Source organism: Pinus tabuliformis, chromosome X (assembly GCF_031772625.1).
Source record: "Pinus tabuliformis cultivar Carrire ecotype Pingquan chromosome X, CPIR1, whole genome shotgun sequence".
NCBI lineage: Eukaryota > Viridiplantae > Streptophyta > Pinopsida > Pinales > Pinaceae > Pinus > Pinus tabuliformis.
Genome location: NC_142308.1, coordinates 361,784,579 through 361,802,742, shown reverse-complemented (window position 1 = coordinate 361,802,742; position 18,164 = coordinate 361,784,579). Strand labels below are relative to the sequence as shown.

Below are 18,164 nucleotides of genomic sequence, written 5' to 3'. Positions count from 1 at the left end.
TTGATAGAGAGATAGGAACACCCTTTTCATCTTTGCTTGAGAAGTCTAGGCTCTCTAGTATTTAAAACGGTGACCTTGCAGTCGTCAGAGCCATAGTCTTTACAACGCCGGAGGCACCAAGTACGTTAGATTTCAAGGAGAGGGATCATTAACCCAACCCTTGCTTACTTTACCTTGACTTCTCTCTGCCACTTACTTTAGAGACTAGGCTCGACATAGATAAAGATCAAGGGATACACTTAGCTAGGCATTTCATTAAAATAAACCAAGATCTTGCATCTCACCTAAGTCATAGTATTTGCATAGCATATAGGATAGTTAAGCATATAAGCAACAGTTGTTCATCTGGTCATTTGGTCCTTAATTGATATAGAGCAAGAAGTTGACTCCATAAGGCACTGGTCTCATTAATAATTCAATCTAATCTTGTAACTTGCTAAAATTAACTATGTGGGTAGGCCATTCAATCGTGTCTCCCAAACTTGTTGGTTTCCAACTTGTCCTTCATCTTCACATTCCATAGGGACTACCCCCTATAGCTTGTTGTTGGGAGACAGCCAGAAGGAGAGGTTAGGGATCAGAGTGATAACCCCCGACCTAAGTCGTTGTCGCACCATGCCTGTACAAAATGAGCGACAACATTTTTGGCATCATTGCCTGAGATAGATTTTTTTGTCCTTGATCCTCACGACATCTTCCCTTTTCATTCTTATCCTTTCATTAGCCCGTCAAGCGGCCCATTTTTTGGCGCCGCTACGATCTCTTCATCCTCTCATCACTTTATCCTTTTCCCTCTCACTAATCTTTCCATCTTCTCTATCCACACCTTAGGAACCTGGACGTTCGGGTTAGTTTCCCATTTGGGTGGCGACTCCACTTATTCATCTATTTACAAGAGCTTACTCTAGAAGGAACCCTAGTAGCTTGGTTAACCTCGCTCCCAATCCTGAAAAGGCCCAAAGAGCTCAAGTTAAATTACATTCTAGTAAGTGTTTAATTTTTTCTCATACAAGAAGCCCTCCTTGATTTACACTTTTTTCTCCTTGATCCTGTGAATCCAGAACTCATGGATTATTATAGGCCTTGCAGCTTTGCCAACATTCAAGGGTATCCTCACGATCTCCCTGATGACTCTACTATGAATAAGCTTTTGACATTCCAGGGGGAAAATGCAACCAATGTTGACACTCACATAAGAAAGTTCGCAATTTTTCTACAAAGATATGCTCATACAACTGCATACAATCATGAAGATGTTAGAATGAAGCTCTTTGTCCTTTCATTAGAAGATGATGCATTGCAATGGTTTCATGACAAGCCTCATAATGCTTTTAATTCTCTGCAAGATATCATTAACGCCTTAAGTATAAGTATGGAAGAGTCAAAATAGAAGATGAAATTATCAGAATTTGACTCAAATAATTCAAGAGATGTGAATAAGCCATGAAAGGGAAATAAGGGCCATGCAGGAAAGGTTGCAAATCATGGAAGAAAATTTAACAATGAAAATTTAATGATGAATCATCAAATGGACACCTTTAGGACACAATAGATACCATAAAAGAAGATCATACCAGAGAAATCAATGCTATTAAAGTTGAGCATTCTAGCCAAATAAATGCCATTAAAGATAGGCTGGAAAAAATAGAAGAATTTCAGCACAAGTCAGACGGTGAAAGAAACAAAGACCTTTCGATGGATCACAAGCCTTCTAGTCTACTAAAGGAACTTCCATCTCATTGCCAGGAGGTCAATGGTCCCATTGAAAATAGGTTAACTGGAGGTGCCATGATTGGAAAAGAAATTGAAGAATATCAGGTTAATCACAATGCTTGTGGTACTTACATATCAAGTTTGACAAAATATATTCAGAATAAAGTTGGGAATGCCTCAGATTTTTCATCAAAGCAATTTCGAGATCAAAACAAAGGGCCTACATTGGTCACATTATTATTATCACCACCTACTGGTAAGAAAGGTAAAATAAAGAAGAGAAAAAGGAAGAGGTCTGAAGGCCAGAAGCAACATGATGGTCGGATAAGTCAAAAGCCTAGTCTCTCCAGAATTCAACATGGCACATCTGAAAAGCAACCTACAGACCTATCGAAAGATGCTCAACATACACAGAGACGACATATGATGCCATGAAGCATCCTTTGTATAGTATCCCTAACCCTACTCCCTGTGATTTATGTCATTAGTTAGCTTTAATTTAATGCACTTATGTTATATGTTTTTACTTTCCAGTTTGTTAGAGTAGATTTTTCTATTCCAACAGATATTATATATATGCATGATGATTTTGATTATGAGCGGATATCTATTTGATAGACTTTTGTTTTCTTGGATACAGGATTCTGGATTCTCATGTCACTTCATTAAAGCAACGTGTCCCCATATAGAGCCAAATATTGCACCTATTTTGTCACATGTCCAAGGAAGCAGTTGTAAAAAAAATTTCAAAGCTCAAAATCATCAACTAGCCATTTCTTATGCCATTCTAAACCCACTTTTTGCAAGTTGTAATGTAAATGATGCTAGTATTATTGTTCAATTATGTAACAACACCTAGGTAAGCCTTTGATTCTGGCAACGAATTTCAACCTAGGAGGCTTTTCGTCTCAATGCATTATGTGTGTTTGTAAACGCAGATAATCGGCAAAGTTTTTCCCTCTAGCTTAAACCCCAAAACCAAGGTGGAATTTATTGACAAAGTCTTAAGTGAGTCCTAGTGTTATATCGAGCCTTTGTAAAAGTGGTTTGAAAATAATTTAAGCTATTTGGCTAAATTATTTTATTACAAATCACTTGGTCTACTAGATCATATTGTGTCGCAGAATTGGGTAAACATTATGAGGGTCTATAACAAATGGGTATTCCCGGAATGAGGGTTGGATTCGTCATATTTAATGTAAAAATACTTAGTGCATGGTCCCTCACAATCAGGCACCATGGCTAAAGTATTTGAGTGTGGAAAAAAAAATTAATCCCCTAAAGTGTCAATTAGTTAATTTTTCTAGCAAAAATAAAATTAAATCCTAAGCTAGAAAATTAATTAATTTAGAGTCAGAGACAAATTTCAGAAAAATTAATTTCTCTAAGTGGAAAATGACCAAAAAAATTGTGGGTCAAAACAAAGTTAATTTTTGGAAGTCCCCCACCAAGGAATAAAAGGATATTTTAAGAAAAAATGATCCTTGGACTTTGGTGGTTAAGTCAGTTAAATTCCTAAAGTGTCAATTAATTAATTTTTCCAGCAAAATAAAATTAAATCCTAAGTCAGAAAATTAATTAATTAATTTAGAGTCAGAAACAAATTTCAGAAAAATTAATTTCTCCAAGTGGAAAATGACCAAAAAAATTGTGGGTCAAAATAAAGTTAATTATTGGAAGTCCCCCACCAAGGAATAAAAGGATATTTTAAGAAAAAATGAGTCCTTGGACTTTGGTGGTTAAGTCAGTTAAATTCTTGAGGAAATTAATCTAAAAAAATAGTTTTTGGATTAATAAAAAATGGTTTTTAAGGAAAATTTGAAAATTCCTTAACAATAAATATTTTCGACGACAGAGATTAAAAGATGATCAAATATTTATCGACGGTCGAGATTATTTTGACAGGGATCAAGCCAACTAGCTGCTATTTTCCACCTAGAGGATTTATCTATAAATTAGAAGCCATTTTGACTCTGAAGTGATGATGAAAACTTTGACTCTGGTCTATGTAAATTTGCAACGCTGGTGTTGTTCCATTGATCTCCTGGGAATGTTTGAAATATCATAATAAAAGACTTTGGGGTTCAGTTCATGGTGTTTTTTGTCTGGTGATCTGTGGTATGTTATGGTTATGTGCTTCCTTATATTGCGCTTAAAATTTTATAAGCTTGTTTGTTCATTAGATGGTGATAAGAAGATTTTATTGGTAGATTTTGGGTCTATCTTAGGTGATCTGATTCGCCATATGTCTAACCAGTTTGCTTGAAGAAATATATAGAGTTTGCAGGGACATCGACCCTTCAGCTCCAAGTTCACAAACATTGGAGAAGAGCCGACCTTGTTTGGGCTCCGGGAATTTTGTTTGATTTTCTTACTTCACCAAGGTTGTGGGAAACACCATTACTTCACATTTGATATATTGTCATTATTCATCATTTAAAAAATTATTTCTCAAAAAATACTCTATTTTCAAGCATTATAAATTTGTAAATATATGTGTAAATTATTTTTGTAGAATAAATTTTGTAAATAAATTTTTCTAACCCTTGTTTTGTAGCTATTGGGCTTTGGGGTTTTATTTTCAAATTTTGTACATATTGGCATTTTGGGTATTTTATTTCATTTGTGCTGGCAAGATACATGTTATTTCAAGAAGATTTGATGGGGTTTTGAGCTAGATCTAGGCCCTTGGGGGTAAAATCTAGTCTCCAATTATTTTGTAGGACCATCATCAAGGAATTTTGTAGTAAAATTGAGCAAATATTGAAGATCTAAAGCAAAATAAAAAATTGTGAGTGTTTGAAAAAATTTTAGGGCCTTTCCAGGCCCAACGTCATCCCTTTTGGCCCTTGTCGTGGCTTCTTTTCCTTGTTGTGGTGAGTTGCTGGCCTAATCTGGCCTTGAAACCCATATCGTGGCCCGTTAAAGCTAAGTCGTTCGTCGTTTCAGACCTTTCAAGCATGGCCACCAACCTTAACAGCGTTTCCATCCTCCTTCATGACCTTTTCTTCCCCTCGGCAGCTCCTCCTCCCCTCCGTGAGCCCTTGGATCCTCCCTTTCCCCTTGTGGCGGGCCCAAAGGGCTCCTCCAAGCCTTGCCGCAAGCTCTTGAGGCCTCTTCTTGGGTGTCGCAAGCCCTAAAGATTCTCATTCAGCCCCACCATATGCTTTAAGGCCTTCACTGCCCTAGCCATGGCCTTCATTTTTTTTCCCCTTGCTTTGGGCTTCCTTAGCCTTGTCCCTGCCTTGGCAGCCCTCTTACCTTAGCCGCAGACCTAATTGGCCTTGATGCTCCCTCTTCTAACGTAACTTTGGCCCTCTTAGCGTCATTTTCCATCTTCCTTTCGATTATCATTGAATAATTTGTCTCTAGCAGTGGTTGTTTGCAAAGATTTGGACTAAAGCTTGTGATCGCAGGTAGGCATTGTGAAAATTCATAAATCTAACACATCAGAAACCCCTACTGCAATTTCTGGTTTACTATCTCCTACTTGTTCTTTGCATTAACAAGTTATTTAATTGCATAAACATCGAAGTAAACACAAATGCAGCCCTCACACATATACAGATCATGCACTAAAGTAAATAGAAACAATAACACAAGAGACACCATTATTTTTTGACAATGTTCCCCGGAAAAACCCAACTTGGGAAAACCGGTGCAACATATATGAGGGTTTTATTATTAAGCAGATTTCGTGAATACAAATAGGGTGCCAGAAATGGTTCACTCAACAGAGAATGTCCCTGGCAATAGTACCTCTATCCAAAGACAAATACTCCGGTAAATCAGCAACTGAATGATTAATCCCACAGTGACTCTGATTGTTCCTTGCACTAGATAGCGAAATTTGCTCCAAGCACTACTCTGCAACTGTGTCACCCTTCAGGAACCGCGTCACCCTCTCCTGGCTAATCTGCTCTCAGCCTTCCCCACAGAATCTCCCTAACGCTACCTCTGAAGCCCAACATTAGCCTCTACGGCCCTCTGCACTACCGACATCAGCCTCTACAGCGTCTGCGTCAACCTCTACGGCCTTTTGCGTCCTCTGCGTCAACTTTTACTGCCTCTGCGTCAGCCCTTCTAAGGCCTGCGCTGTCTCTCTAGCACTGCGTTGTATCTCTGTTATATATTCTTCAGCCTCGGATGCAAATCCCTTGTTGAACTGCCCCTCGCTGCAACTAATCACTTGCTCAATTCCCTCAGCAAACCTTGCCCCAGTAAATTGAACTCTTGAGCTCTCTTGGTGTATCTCCAACTGACCCTCAAGCCTCCTCTTATACTTTTCCTGTTGTCAATTCAACGGCCGAGATTAAGTCCCTAATCAACGGCTAAGATTAGAACTAGCTTGATCCTCGTCACTTAGAACTTTCTCACCAATTTTATATTAATGCACATTAATATTTTTATTTTCCTAAGTTTAGACTTAGGGACCCATTAAATATATTAATTATTTTAATATCTCTTCATCTGGGTGGAATTTCTCCAAACGATTTCTGGGTCTTGGACATCTCATGCGCCTTAGCCTCTTCACAAAATTTCATGGCTAGAGCACTTCCGATGCTACCAAAAAGCAACAGACATTTCATTGAATAAGTTTTTGGACAAGCAAACTTGTCCCTATCAAGCCCTAAACACCTATTGGTTTGCTTTCCTCCAACCCTTATTGTCTTACCATTTCATATTATAGTCATATAATTGCTTGGTAACATTGTCAAATAATCCATAAAATTTGTTCATAGGTGTCTAATACATCAATAAGCTAATTGCATGAATTGGGCATCATTTTTTTTGGCATACTTCATGAAGTTTTATTGGTGACTGCCCACTGTCTAAAAGAAGCATCATAAGGTCTAATCTATAACAGTGGCATTAGCATCGTTACAAAGCCTAATACATTAAGAATTTAATGATTGGAAAAGTGGTTTAACAGTGAGATAGCTCATTTGAATTTTGTATGCATGCATCTCTTCTTTGCATACTAAAGGTGCTCTAACTCACTGTTGTCATAAAGTTTACTTGTGGCTTGTTGATTTTGGGTAGCATTGGATGTGACCTAGCCATGAAATTTGGTGGACAGGCTAAGGCACATGAGATCTCCAAGACCCAGAAATCGTTTGGAGAAATTCCATCCGGACGAGGAGTTATTAAAATAATTAATATTTTTAATGAGTTCCTAAGTCTAAACTTACGAAAATAAAAATATTAATGTGTATTAATAAAATATGGGTCAAAAAGTTCTAAATGATGAGGATCAAGCCAGTTCTAATCTTAGTCATTGATTAAGGACTTAATCTCGGCTATTGATTCGTCAACAGGAAAAGTATAAGAGGAGGCTTGAGGGTCAGTTGTAAATACACCAAGTGATCAAAGAATTCGATTTTTTGGGGCGAGGTTTGCTAAGGAAATCGAGTTAAGGATCAAAATTGCAGTTAGGGGCAGTTCAGCAAGGGATTTCCATCTGAGGTTGAAGAATACATAGCAGAGAAGTAGTGTAGTGACGAGAGAGACAGCGTGAGCCCTAGAAGGGTTGAGGCAGAGGCCGAAGGCTGACACAGAGGACGCAAAAGGTTGACGCAGGTGATGCAGCAGTCATAAAGGCTGACACAGGGCCTAAGAGGCAGCACTAGGGAGATTTTGTGGGGCAGACTGGGAGCAGATCAGTAGATTCTTAGTCAAGAGAGGGTGACGCAAATCTTGGAGGAGTGATGCAGTTCCAGAACAGTGCTTGGAGTAGCTTTCGCCGTCCAGCATAGGGAACAGTCGGAGTCGTTGTGGGGTTTGATCATCCGATTGCTGATTTGTCGGAATATCTATCTCTGGATAGAGGTACTACTGCCAAGGATATTCTCTGTTGGGTGAGCCATTTTTGGCACCCTAGTTGTATTCACAAAATCTACTTAATAATACAAACCCTCTATATGTTGCACCGGTTTTCCGAATTGGGTTTTTCCAAGGACAATTGTCCAAAAAAACGGTGTCCCTTGTGTTATTGTCTCAGTTTATTTTAGTGCATGATCTGTATATTTGTGAAGGTTGCAATAGTTTTTACTTTGATGTTTATGCATTTAAATAACTTGTTAAGAAAAAGAACAAGTAGGAGATTGTAAACCAGTAATTGCAGTAGGGTTTTCTAATGTGTCAAATTCAAAAACTTTCACATGGTATCAGAGTGATTACAGATCATAGGCGACTGAAGACACTAGCCGAGAAATCTGAGAATTTGTAGTAGAGAAGCAGGTGCCCCTAGAGACAACGTTGTTCCAGAGCTGAAGAGGCAAGAGGAGGAGTGATGCAGTGTAGAGAGTGTGACGCAGAGGCTCACGTAGTGCTTGTGTCAACATTCTGAGTCGAGAGAGGAAGATGCAGTAGTTGCAAAGCCACATTATCCTTCTGAGCCAAGAAGGATTGACGCAGTTGGCTGGGAGGAGCAAATTCAACCCACGCAGAGATTGCACAGAGCCTGAAGGGGTTAGATTCTTCGAATTGCCAATGTTAAGGGAGCTGTGCAGATTTTGATTTGTGGAGTTGGTGGGAGACTGTTTCTGTCGGTGCAGAACATTGTCTAAGGAGAATGAACCAAGGTATAGGGAAGTACTACCTTGCTAGATTTCTAGCCAAGAAATCTAGATCCGGGTTGCAGTGGCAAAGGAGGATTGGAGAGGAGTGATTTGGCAATTGGCCGGAGGATTTCCAAGAGGGAAATCAAGACTCAGACGGAGTCTAGAGAAGAGGAGCATTGATGGTAGTGAATGGATTGAGGGATCAGGACAGATTGGACAAGGCTTCCAATTTTGTCATCTAGAAGGTCAGGATCCTGGCAATCCTGGATAAACATCGCATCAAGGACTATGCCTTGTAAGTAATAGTTGTCCCAGTTGACATTGATGCAGCTAAGAAGCATGAGGAGGCCCAAGTGAAGGCGAAATGCATGATCCTAGACAGGGTCAAGGATCATGTCATACCACATATTGCTGAGAAGAAAACAACAAAGGAAATGTGGGACACCCTGACCACCTTATACCAGGGCTCTTCCATGCAGCGGAAGATGATATTGGAGAATCAGCTGAGGTCATATCAGATGCAGAAAGGAGAGGAGATAGATCACTTCCTTCTCAAGTTGCAGGGAATTTGCAACCAACTTACTTTCGTGGGGTCTACTCCAGATCCAGAGTTCTTAGTCAGGACTGCCCTGAATGCAGTATCCAAGGAGTGGGAGACGTTTGTCCAAAGCATTTTGGGCAGAGAAACTCTCCCCAATTGGGAGGAGATGTGGGCAGCTCTTCGATAGGAAGAGCTCAGGAGATTGACTAAGGCGGGCAATAGCAGTAAGGAAGTTCGAATCAAGAAGGAGCAAGAGGAGGATGCAGCTCTCGCATCAGCAGGACAGCAGGTGCTACAGAAGAGTAAGAAAAAAGACATCTCCAAGGTCAAGTGCTTCAACTGTGGGGAGCTAGGACATTATGCCTCTCAGTGCCCTAGGAACAATGGCAAGGAGGAAGCTTCCAACTCAAAGGCTACTCTAGCAAAAGCGGAGAAGGATGTCGAGACTGATGACGATTGTGCCATGAGTGCTCATGCGCCTCTAGAGAAGAGGTGGGAAAACTTGGAGCTATAGTCGAGAGGACTACAGAAGAGGGGCAGGATCCTTGAGGTGCCCAAACTCTTGGATCACATATGACTACAGGATCCCTTAAAGACAGTAGCATGATGACAAGTGGTAGGTGGAGCAAGGTGTGATGGAGCAACAAGGCAGTGATAGAGTGCAGAAGTCTGTAGCAGCGCAGTGGAGGTTGCAACAATGCGAGAGGCACAGAAGAGGCTATTTCAGTGCAGTGGCAGTAAAGGAAGCACAGGATAGCAGCAAAGGTAGCTTCAGCATCACGAGGCTTCCAAACTGACCAGGATGTCAGTATTTGGGTGAAGTCAGTTACTTACTTCTTGGTAACTGAGTTGCAGTGCAGCAGTTAGCAGTGGCAGTGTTATGGGCAGCATGATGCAGCAAGTTGAGAGGAAGTTGCAGCACAGATGTAGTAGTGGGAGTGGCAGTGTCATGGGTAGTAGTACAGGAAGCAACAATGCAGTGGATGTGGGGCAGCAGGCCAAGCATCAGCACAGAGGACCGATTTGGAAGATCAGTGTGGTGCTTGTATGGTGAAGCATTGCTAGAACACATTCCTCGCTAAGAGGGAGCGTTGATTTTGGGTATCATCGAATGTGTTCTAGCCATGAAATTTGGTGGAAAGGCTAAGGCACATGAGATCTCCAAGACCAGAAATCATTTGGAGAAATTCCACCTGAATGAGGAGTTATTAAAATAATTAATATTTTTAATGAGTTCCTAAGTCTAAACTTAGGAAAATAAAAATATTAATGTGTATTAATAAAATATGGGTGAGAAAGTTCTAAGTGATGAGGATCAAGTTAGTTCTAATCTTAGCTGTTGATTAGGGACTTAATCTCGGTTGTTGATTCGTCAATAGGAAAAGTATAAGAGGAGGCTTGAGAGTCAGCTGGAAATACACCAAGTGATCAAAGAATTCGATTTTCTGGGGTGATGTTTGCTGAGGAAATCGAGTTAGTGATCAGAATTGCAGTGAGGGGCAGTTCAAAAAGGATTTTCATCCGAGGTTGAAGAATACATAGCAGAGAGGCAACGCAGTGCCGGGAGAGATAGCACAGGCCCTAGAAGGGTTGATGCAGAGGCCGAAGAGCTGACACAGAGCACACAGAAGGCTGACGCAGGTGATGCAGAAGCCTTAGAGGCTGATGTTGGGGAGATTCTATGGGGCAGACTGCGAGCAGATCAACAAATTCTGAGCCAAGAGAGGGTGACGCAGATCTTGGAGGAGTGACGTAGTTCAAGAGCAGTGCTTGGAGCAGCTTTCACTATCCAACATAGGGAACAACCAGTCGAAGTCGCTGTGGGGTTTGATCATCCAGTTGCTGATTTGCCGAAATATCTATCTATGGATAGAGGTACTACTGTCGAGGATATTCTTTGTTGGGTGAGCCATTTATGGCACCCTAGTTGTATTCACGAAATCGACTTAATAATACAAACCCTCTATATGCTGCACCGATCTTCCCAAATTGGGTTTTTCTGGGGACGATTGTTCCAAAAATAATAGTGTCCCTTGTGTTATTGTCTCAGTTTATTTCAGTGCATGATTTGTATATTTGTGAAGGTTGCAATAGTGTTTACTTCCATGTTTATGCAATTAAATAACTTGTTAATGAAAATAACAAGTAGGAGATTGTAAACCAGTAATTGCAGCAGGGGTTTCTAATGTGTTAGATTCAGGAAATTTCACATGGCTCACTGAATATCATAAGTAACTCACTGTTGTCATAAAGTTTCTTTGTTGCTCATTAGATCACAAGTTACGTAAGACTTCTATTGTTTCATGCTCTAGTGACTCATTTTGGAAAAAGATTTTTTTTATGTTCATCAATATCATACTCCAATAATCTTGTTGAATGATTGCTTGAGTTGATAAATCTAAGAATTTATTGGATATTGGTGTCCCTTGTTCTCTTACACATCGACATTAAAGATCTAAATGTTCTTAACTTAAGGACTTGCTAATCTAATTTAATATTTCTTGAATAATTGGCATTGAGGAATCTAATTGCAATTATTTGGAAAGCTTCTAATCGTATAAGAACATTAATAATCTTATTGTCTTTTTTGAGTAATTATCATTGGCATATTGTATTGTGTCATTGGCTTACTGTTCTAAGTGGATAAGTGCTCTAATTATCATTGGATTTATGTTTCATGTCTAAAGTGCATATCTACTGCGTGATAATTAAATCATTGTGAAGAGCATCTATCGTGTTTTTTAATTCTTGGGCAATTGCATCTTGGTTATCTCTTGTATCTTATTGTCACTTGTAAAATTGGCACATATTCTTGTGGCTGAGATCGTCTCTTATTTATTATTGTTATGTATTTATTGTCATAACTCAAGATTAATCATAATTATGTACTTAAAGAAACATTAAACAATCTCACTTAAGAAGCCCTCAACTCATCTTCATTGACATCCTAGGACTAGCCTTGCATTAACAGTTTACCTCCAAGCATAAGCTTGGTTGATAGAGAAATAAGAACACCCTTTTCATCTTTTCTTGAGAAGTTTACGCTCTCTAGTTTTTAAAACGGTGACCTTGCAATATTCAAAGCCACAATCTGTGAAGCATCGGAGGCACCGGGTATATTAGATTTCAAGGAGAGGGATTGTTAACCAAGTCCTTGCTTGATTCCCCATGACTTTTGTTTGCCACTTACTTTAGAGACTAGGCTCAATATAGCTAAAGATCAAAGGATGCACTTAACTAAGCATTTAATTAAAATAAACCAAAATCTTGCATCTCACCTAAGTCATAGGATTTGCATAGCATATAGGATAGTTAAGCATTTAAGCAGTGATTGTTCATAGGGTCATTTGGTCCTTAATTGATATAGAGCAAGAAGTTGAATCCATAAGGCACTGGTCTCATTAATAATTCAATCTAATCTCGTAACTTGCTAAAATTAACCAAGTGGCTAGGCCATTCAATAGTGTCTCTCGGACTTGTTGGTTGCCAACTTGTCCTTCACCTTCACATTCCATAGGGACTACCCCCCATAGCCAGATGTTGGGAGACAGCTAGAACGAAGAGGTCGAGGATCAGAGTGATAGCCCCCGACCTAAGTCGTTGTCCCACCGTGCCTGTACAATCTGAGCGACAACAAGATCCATGTTATGTCCTGATTTCTTATCCAAATTTGCAGATTTGTAGATGATTTTCAGCATATGACAAGCTAGAGACACCCCCCAAGATTGGCAAGCACCAATCCAAATAGAAAGGCTACGATAGGCAATTAGTTAGTAACCCTTACGCTGATTGCCTGTTGGTTATCAATTCATTTTTGTGCTACGGGTTTTTGAGAAGAGTCAATATTTTTGTATGGTATGAGAAATCCCTTAGCTAGTTCTGAAATTTCTACTACTTTTCTCATTTTTCTAAAAGGATATTGAAGGATGACTACATTAACTTTTTGTGGAGATGGTTTTGTAAATGATTTTTCACAAATTTCATGGATTTTTCATGGGTGGGGTTGATGAAGAATCTTTATTTTATGAGTAAGTGGTCTCTCTAATCCTGTTGGATTTGTTATGGATGATTTAAGTGCAACGGTTCCTATCTACTGGATATGGTACATTCAATTCGTCTCTTCTTGGATGAATCCCTTCTTGAAAACCTTAGGAAGAATTCTAGTGGAGAATCTTCCCTTCAACTTTTTGGTTATTGTAAGATACCAAGTGAATCTTCTAGGGTAAGTAGCGGACAGCTTTAGATATTACCCTAGATCCACTTGCCTTCACCCAAGGGAGTCCTTAGTTGACCCCATATGCATGAAAAACACAGTAGTAGGACAAGGCACTAGTCTAAGGTCCTTTTGTCAAATCAAAACCTGAAATTCTTTCAAACCATTTTGTTGGATTTACATTTTACATCACCTTGGAACTCATTGCCCTAAATCCAAACAATCTTTACCTAGGGAAGCCCCCCTTGAGCTGAAGGATAGTCGGCATGAATTGGTGAGGTAACAGTTGCCCCCTCTTATCTATACTCTGTAAATGTGCATGCATGTTCTATCCCTTACCCTCTGTTACTTGAATCTCCAAATATTAGATATCTAATGCAAGCAAAAGTTGAAAGTTATCCCATCATAAACCATAACATTTAGGATCAAATTCTCTGAGATGCATTATAATTTGTATGTAAATATAGTGCACACTTCAGAATCTAAACTTATATCAACATTCAGACTGACTTCCTCACGAGTATGTTTTTCCCTTAGAATAAAAGGACCACATGGATACCTGTTACTGATTCATAATAAAGAGTCTACATAAAGGAGAAACCACAGAATCGCCATGAAGAAAATAAGTAAAAAAACATATGAAACAATGTTAATGGGAGTACCTGTATGCCAGTCAATGTAGCAACTAGACCTTTGCCTGGTAGAGATTCAAAATGTTCAATTGAAACAGAAGGAAGTTCTTTTCCCTCGCTGTGATCTGCGACTGCTCTGTTGCATTTTCTGTGTCAGAAGCTTTTTTATGGAATATAGATGAAATTTACAGTTCTGAATGAGAATACATAATATTAAATTACACTAACCAAAACAATATATGCTAACATCCAGAACACAATGTTGAAATAAAGTTCTGAACTCAGAAAGGCATATATATTCCTAATAATACTCATCTAAAATACATAGCTTTATATTACAGTGACCCAAAACAATATATTCTCAAAACAAATTGAATCCAAAACTAGTAGTTGACTCAAAAGTGGAAGTTTATAGGACCCAGGGTGATCAATTGACATTTCATTATCCACATTGGCATGTAGGTTTCTCTCATGCATCAATGGAGGTGAAACAAGGACCGATTTGAAAATAAGCTTCTGATTTAGTCCACTCTTGACTTGCCACTTGCTGGGAAAATTCTCAACCAGCTTATAAAGCCCTAGAGTGTGTGCTCCAGAGTTTTGTTTGGGGAAAACATGGAAGGGCCACAGGACTCCCTTTGGTAGCTTGAGACATATGTACCTTACCCTGAGATGAAGAGAGTTTGGGTCTTGCTGATGTAAAAATTTAAAACCCAAGGGGCGGCCTGTGCTAGCAAATGGGTGATATGGGCATTGTTACCCACCAAAAGCGGGAAACTCATAAGAGACATTTTTTCTCCTTATTTGACAGCCAGCAGCCCTATAACTGTCAATAGATAGCATTATGCTAGAATTCTCCACCTATTGCTTCAGTCAAATCTCTCACCCATTTGGCATTCTTGAAGGAAGGTGGTTCATCTCTCAGCAGGTACTCTAAACATTCTAGCATTCATGTCCCCTCATTTAAAGTTATGGCCATCCTAATATGAACCATGGAGAAAACTAGATGATTGAATGATCTAGATTGAATCCTTGTTTCCACATTTCACTTGGGAGGTTAGTTTTTGACTCTAGTCCAATGGGACCTCCTTGAAGGCCTTAAGGTTTAGAAAGGGCAGTATTAGGAAGGCATTGGTTGATATATTATGTCCTAGGTAATCAATACTCACCACTTTTCTTCTCTCCCAATTATCCACCTCCATTCTTTGGGTTGATAGTCATTGGTCACTGGGATGGGCACCCTATATCGACATCCTTGAGTTGAGGCCCTAAAATTTGGCCCTACAAGTTGATGTAGCTGAAAGAACAATAAAACGATATAAAGCCACAATGAAAGAAATTGTAAAATGAAAAAAATGGCTAGGACATATTTAGCACATGGGAAGAAACCAGCATGAGCTATAGCCCCCCTATTAGACGTCACCTAGTTCCTCAACCATTCAATACTTCAATCTCAAATAAAGGAACTCTCGAATGTCTCAACATTGATGAGTGAGAAACAATGTTATCGAAACCGAACTGGTGATTGAACTGGAAAACCCTTTGAACCGAGAACCATTTGAAACCAAACCGGAACGAGTAAAAAAAAACTGGACCAAAAAACCGGTTGACCAAAAACACATAAAAATCTTCAAAATTTAAAGAAAGACATGTTTATGTAAATCCATATTAATCCAAACCATTCATGCACAAATAAGCAAAAATTATCATTTATATAGCATGTAAGGGTGCATATAACCAACATAGGATTAAGTGCAATCTAACTCTGTGCTGGAAATACTGGGGGGGATGGGTGAATCAATATTTCGTTTACAACTGTTATTTTATGTCAGTTAAGATCACTTAATAAAACCAAAAAACAAAATGTACAATAAACAAATAATTTTTAATATCAAAAATGGCGAGGACTCCGATCCTCTTTTACAATAATAATCTATGCAGATAGTCTTATAATTTATTTAGGGCTCCAACCCTAGATAAAGACGCCAATCTTCAGACCAGGCTCCAACCCGATGCAGCATTGCTCACTTGCATCAAAGCATTGGGCATTATGATGACTTGAGCAGATGAGACATGTCCTAGAGCACCCCTAGGACCTAGGACACTAATGTTCTTTGACCCAACACAGAGGATTCTTGATTATTGCACCATTGGACCCAACATGGCCCCAGGATGGCCTTGACACTACCCGATTAACAGGCCATGATTCAGAGACCATAAGAGGATGATCTTACATGAGATGACTAGGCAGGGCTTGTTACACTTGATGGAGTCCTAACGCTAGAGAAAGGAGGCCCTGTGTTGAGCATTGGATACCTATGGAGATGGCATTATGACCCCACGACTGGATTTTGGACCCCTGGGGATGATTTAAAGTGTAATTGAGGGACACTCCACAAATGATGGATGATCCTGGCACATTTTCAACCTTCATCACACCATCACATGACATTTGGAGCCCAAAAATGGCATGATATCAATGCTTTTGAGGCTTACAACTCCCACGTGTGGGCATTGATGGCATGTTTTAGCATTGAGCTAGTGGGTTGGCATGTAACCCAAGGTTTACATGTTTTCAAACTTGTTTTAGGGGGTTCTTAGGCTAAAATTGATTGAGGTAGATTTCATATAAATAGAGGTCACCTCACATTTCTGCCTAGTTTTTGTAGCATTGTATTCTAGTGGAGACATCATCTTTGTGGATAACTTTTATTTTGGAGACTAGCTCTTGTTGTGGAGACGTCACTTTAGGATAATAAAGGACTTTGTACATATCTTCTATCTTTATTGTTAATTTTCTCTTTGATGGTTATTGCATGGACTAAATGTTGCAAGGGATTCTATGTTCTTGTTAAACTTCTAGTTATGGCTATGGTTCTTTTCCTCTAAGCACTCTTGGGGCTCTCTTGCAAGCACTCTAGTGTTTTTTTGCTATACTTCAATGCTTTTGAGTGGATTATCACTTTGTTGTCGTTGTTACACTTTTCGTTGGATTAGGGTTTTTTGGTTTCTGTTACGCTTTCCACTAGATTAGGGTTTTCCACTAGATTAGAGTTTTGTTATCATTATTACACTTTTCATTGAATTAGAGTTTTGTTAATTTTTCACCTTTCATCTATTATCTCATGTGATATGAATAGATATATTATGAAACTCCACAAGGATCAACAATGGAACAACCAACACAATTCTATTAACCATATTTTTCAAATGACGGGACAATCTCCTAGCCACTCAGGGGGGCAATGTCCTAGTACATTGAAAGCACAACTACAAGACACAAGATATTTGATGATCACATGACAAAAATAACTAATTATTTATCGCTATCATAACCCTGAAACCACTTAATAAAACAATATGTGCATATGCCATGTGCATAAATCCATATGTAGCTATTGCAAGACAAATGTGGATCCACACTTCTAACATTAATATTAATACTAATACAAATCCTAATGATAAATGAAAAAATTGGTGATTTTTCACTGACATTGAGAAGAATTGTGATGTCAACCCTAGCATAAATAAGAACAAGTAAAAATCATAACTTTTATTAAAAACTAAACATTGGACAAAAAAGGGAAAAAAACACAAAAATCATGCCATGAAAGACAAAACAACCCAATACAATTTTAACTTTCTTAAAAGTAGATTTTGGGGTTTTTTAGTCATTGTATTTATAGCTATCAAGGAATGAGAGGGAACCAAATTTACCATCATCAACAAGCAATTTTGGAAGGGGAAAATCATTCTTCTCATCACCATCAAAGTTTTTCCATTTCAACAAGGATTAATTCCTATCCATTTACAATGTTCGTATTCTCGAATCCTAGGTATATCTAAAATTTCCATCCTACTAACTAATTTATTTTTCTGAATATATGCAGGGTTTTCAAATTCCATCATGCTTGCCTCTTATTATACCTTTTCAAGGCTCATAGAACAATTTAAAGGTATATTTTCTACCAAAAAGTTGCTTTTTTACAACAATGTTTGATGCTCATTTTTTTCAATTTCTTTTGCCATAAGTTTGAAGTTGGAAATTGAGTACTACCTCGCCAATGTGCCAAAGCCTTTGGACTTGTTGCCACAAAATCTAGCAGACCTTGGAGAGGGAAATCCTACAAAGTATAAACTAGATCTATAAGCAACAAAGCAATAGTGACCCATTGTCACCACAGCCAAACCCCTTGCTTTTTACAGCCTTTCATCAATGGGACGAGTCTTGGTACGAAGGAGATCACTTATAATAGGTATTTTAGGGTTAAAGATCTAGCTAAGAGGTTTTCAAGAGGCCACAATTTTGATTCAAGGCTTCACAAGGAAGCAATTTTCTTTCTATGAAGATATTTAGAAAAGAAGGAACATGACCTAGAGTTTGATTTATTTGACGAGTGTTGGAGTAACTCAAGGTCAAGGCTATTTCTTACAATGTATGTTAGTTAGGCCAAGGCTCATGAAACCTTCAAATAAGTTGTTAAGTTGAAGAACGGAAAACC

At 38.8% G+C, this 18,164-nt stretch overlaps 1 protein-coding gene across 1 annotated transcript in view; it reads right to left on the bottom strand.

Annotated features, from left to right (window-relative positions):
* LOC149140000 (putative cadmium/zinc-transporting ATPase HMA1, chloroplastic) overlaps nucleotides 1-18,164 on the bottom strand; it is a 396,088-nt gene that overhangs the window by 127,777 nt on the left and 250,147 nt on the right. Inside the window, exon 8 of the mRNA XM_089450873.1 lies at nucleotides 13,693-13,798. Coding sequence (XP_089306999.1) covers nucleotides 13,693-13,798 — 106 coding nt within the window. The remainder of the gene's footprint in view (nucleotides 1-13,692; nucleotides 13,799-18,164) is intronic.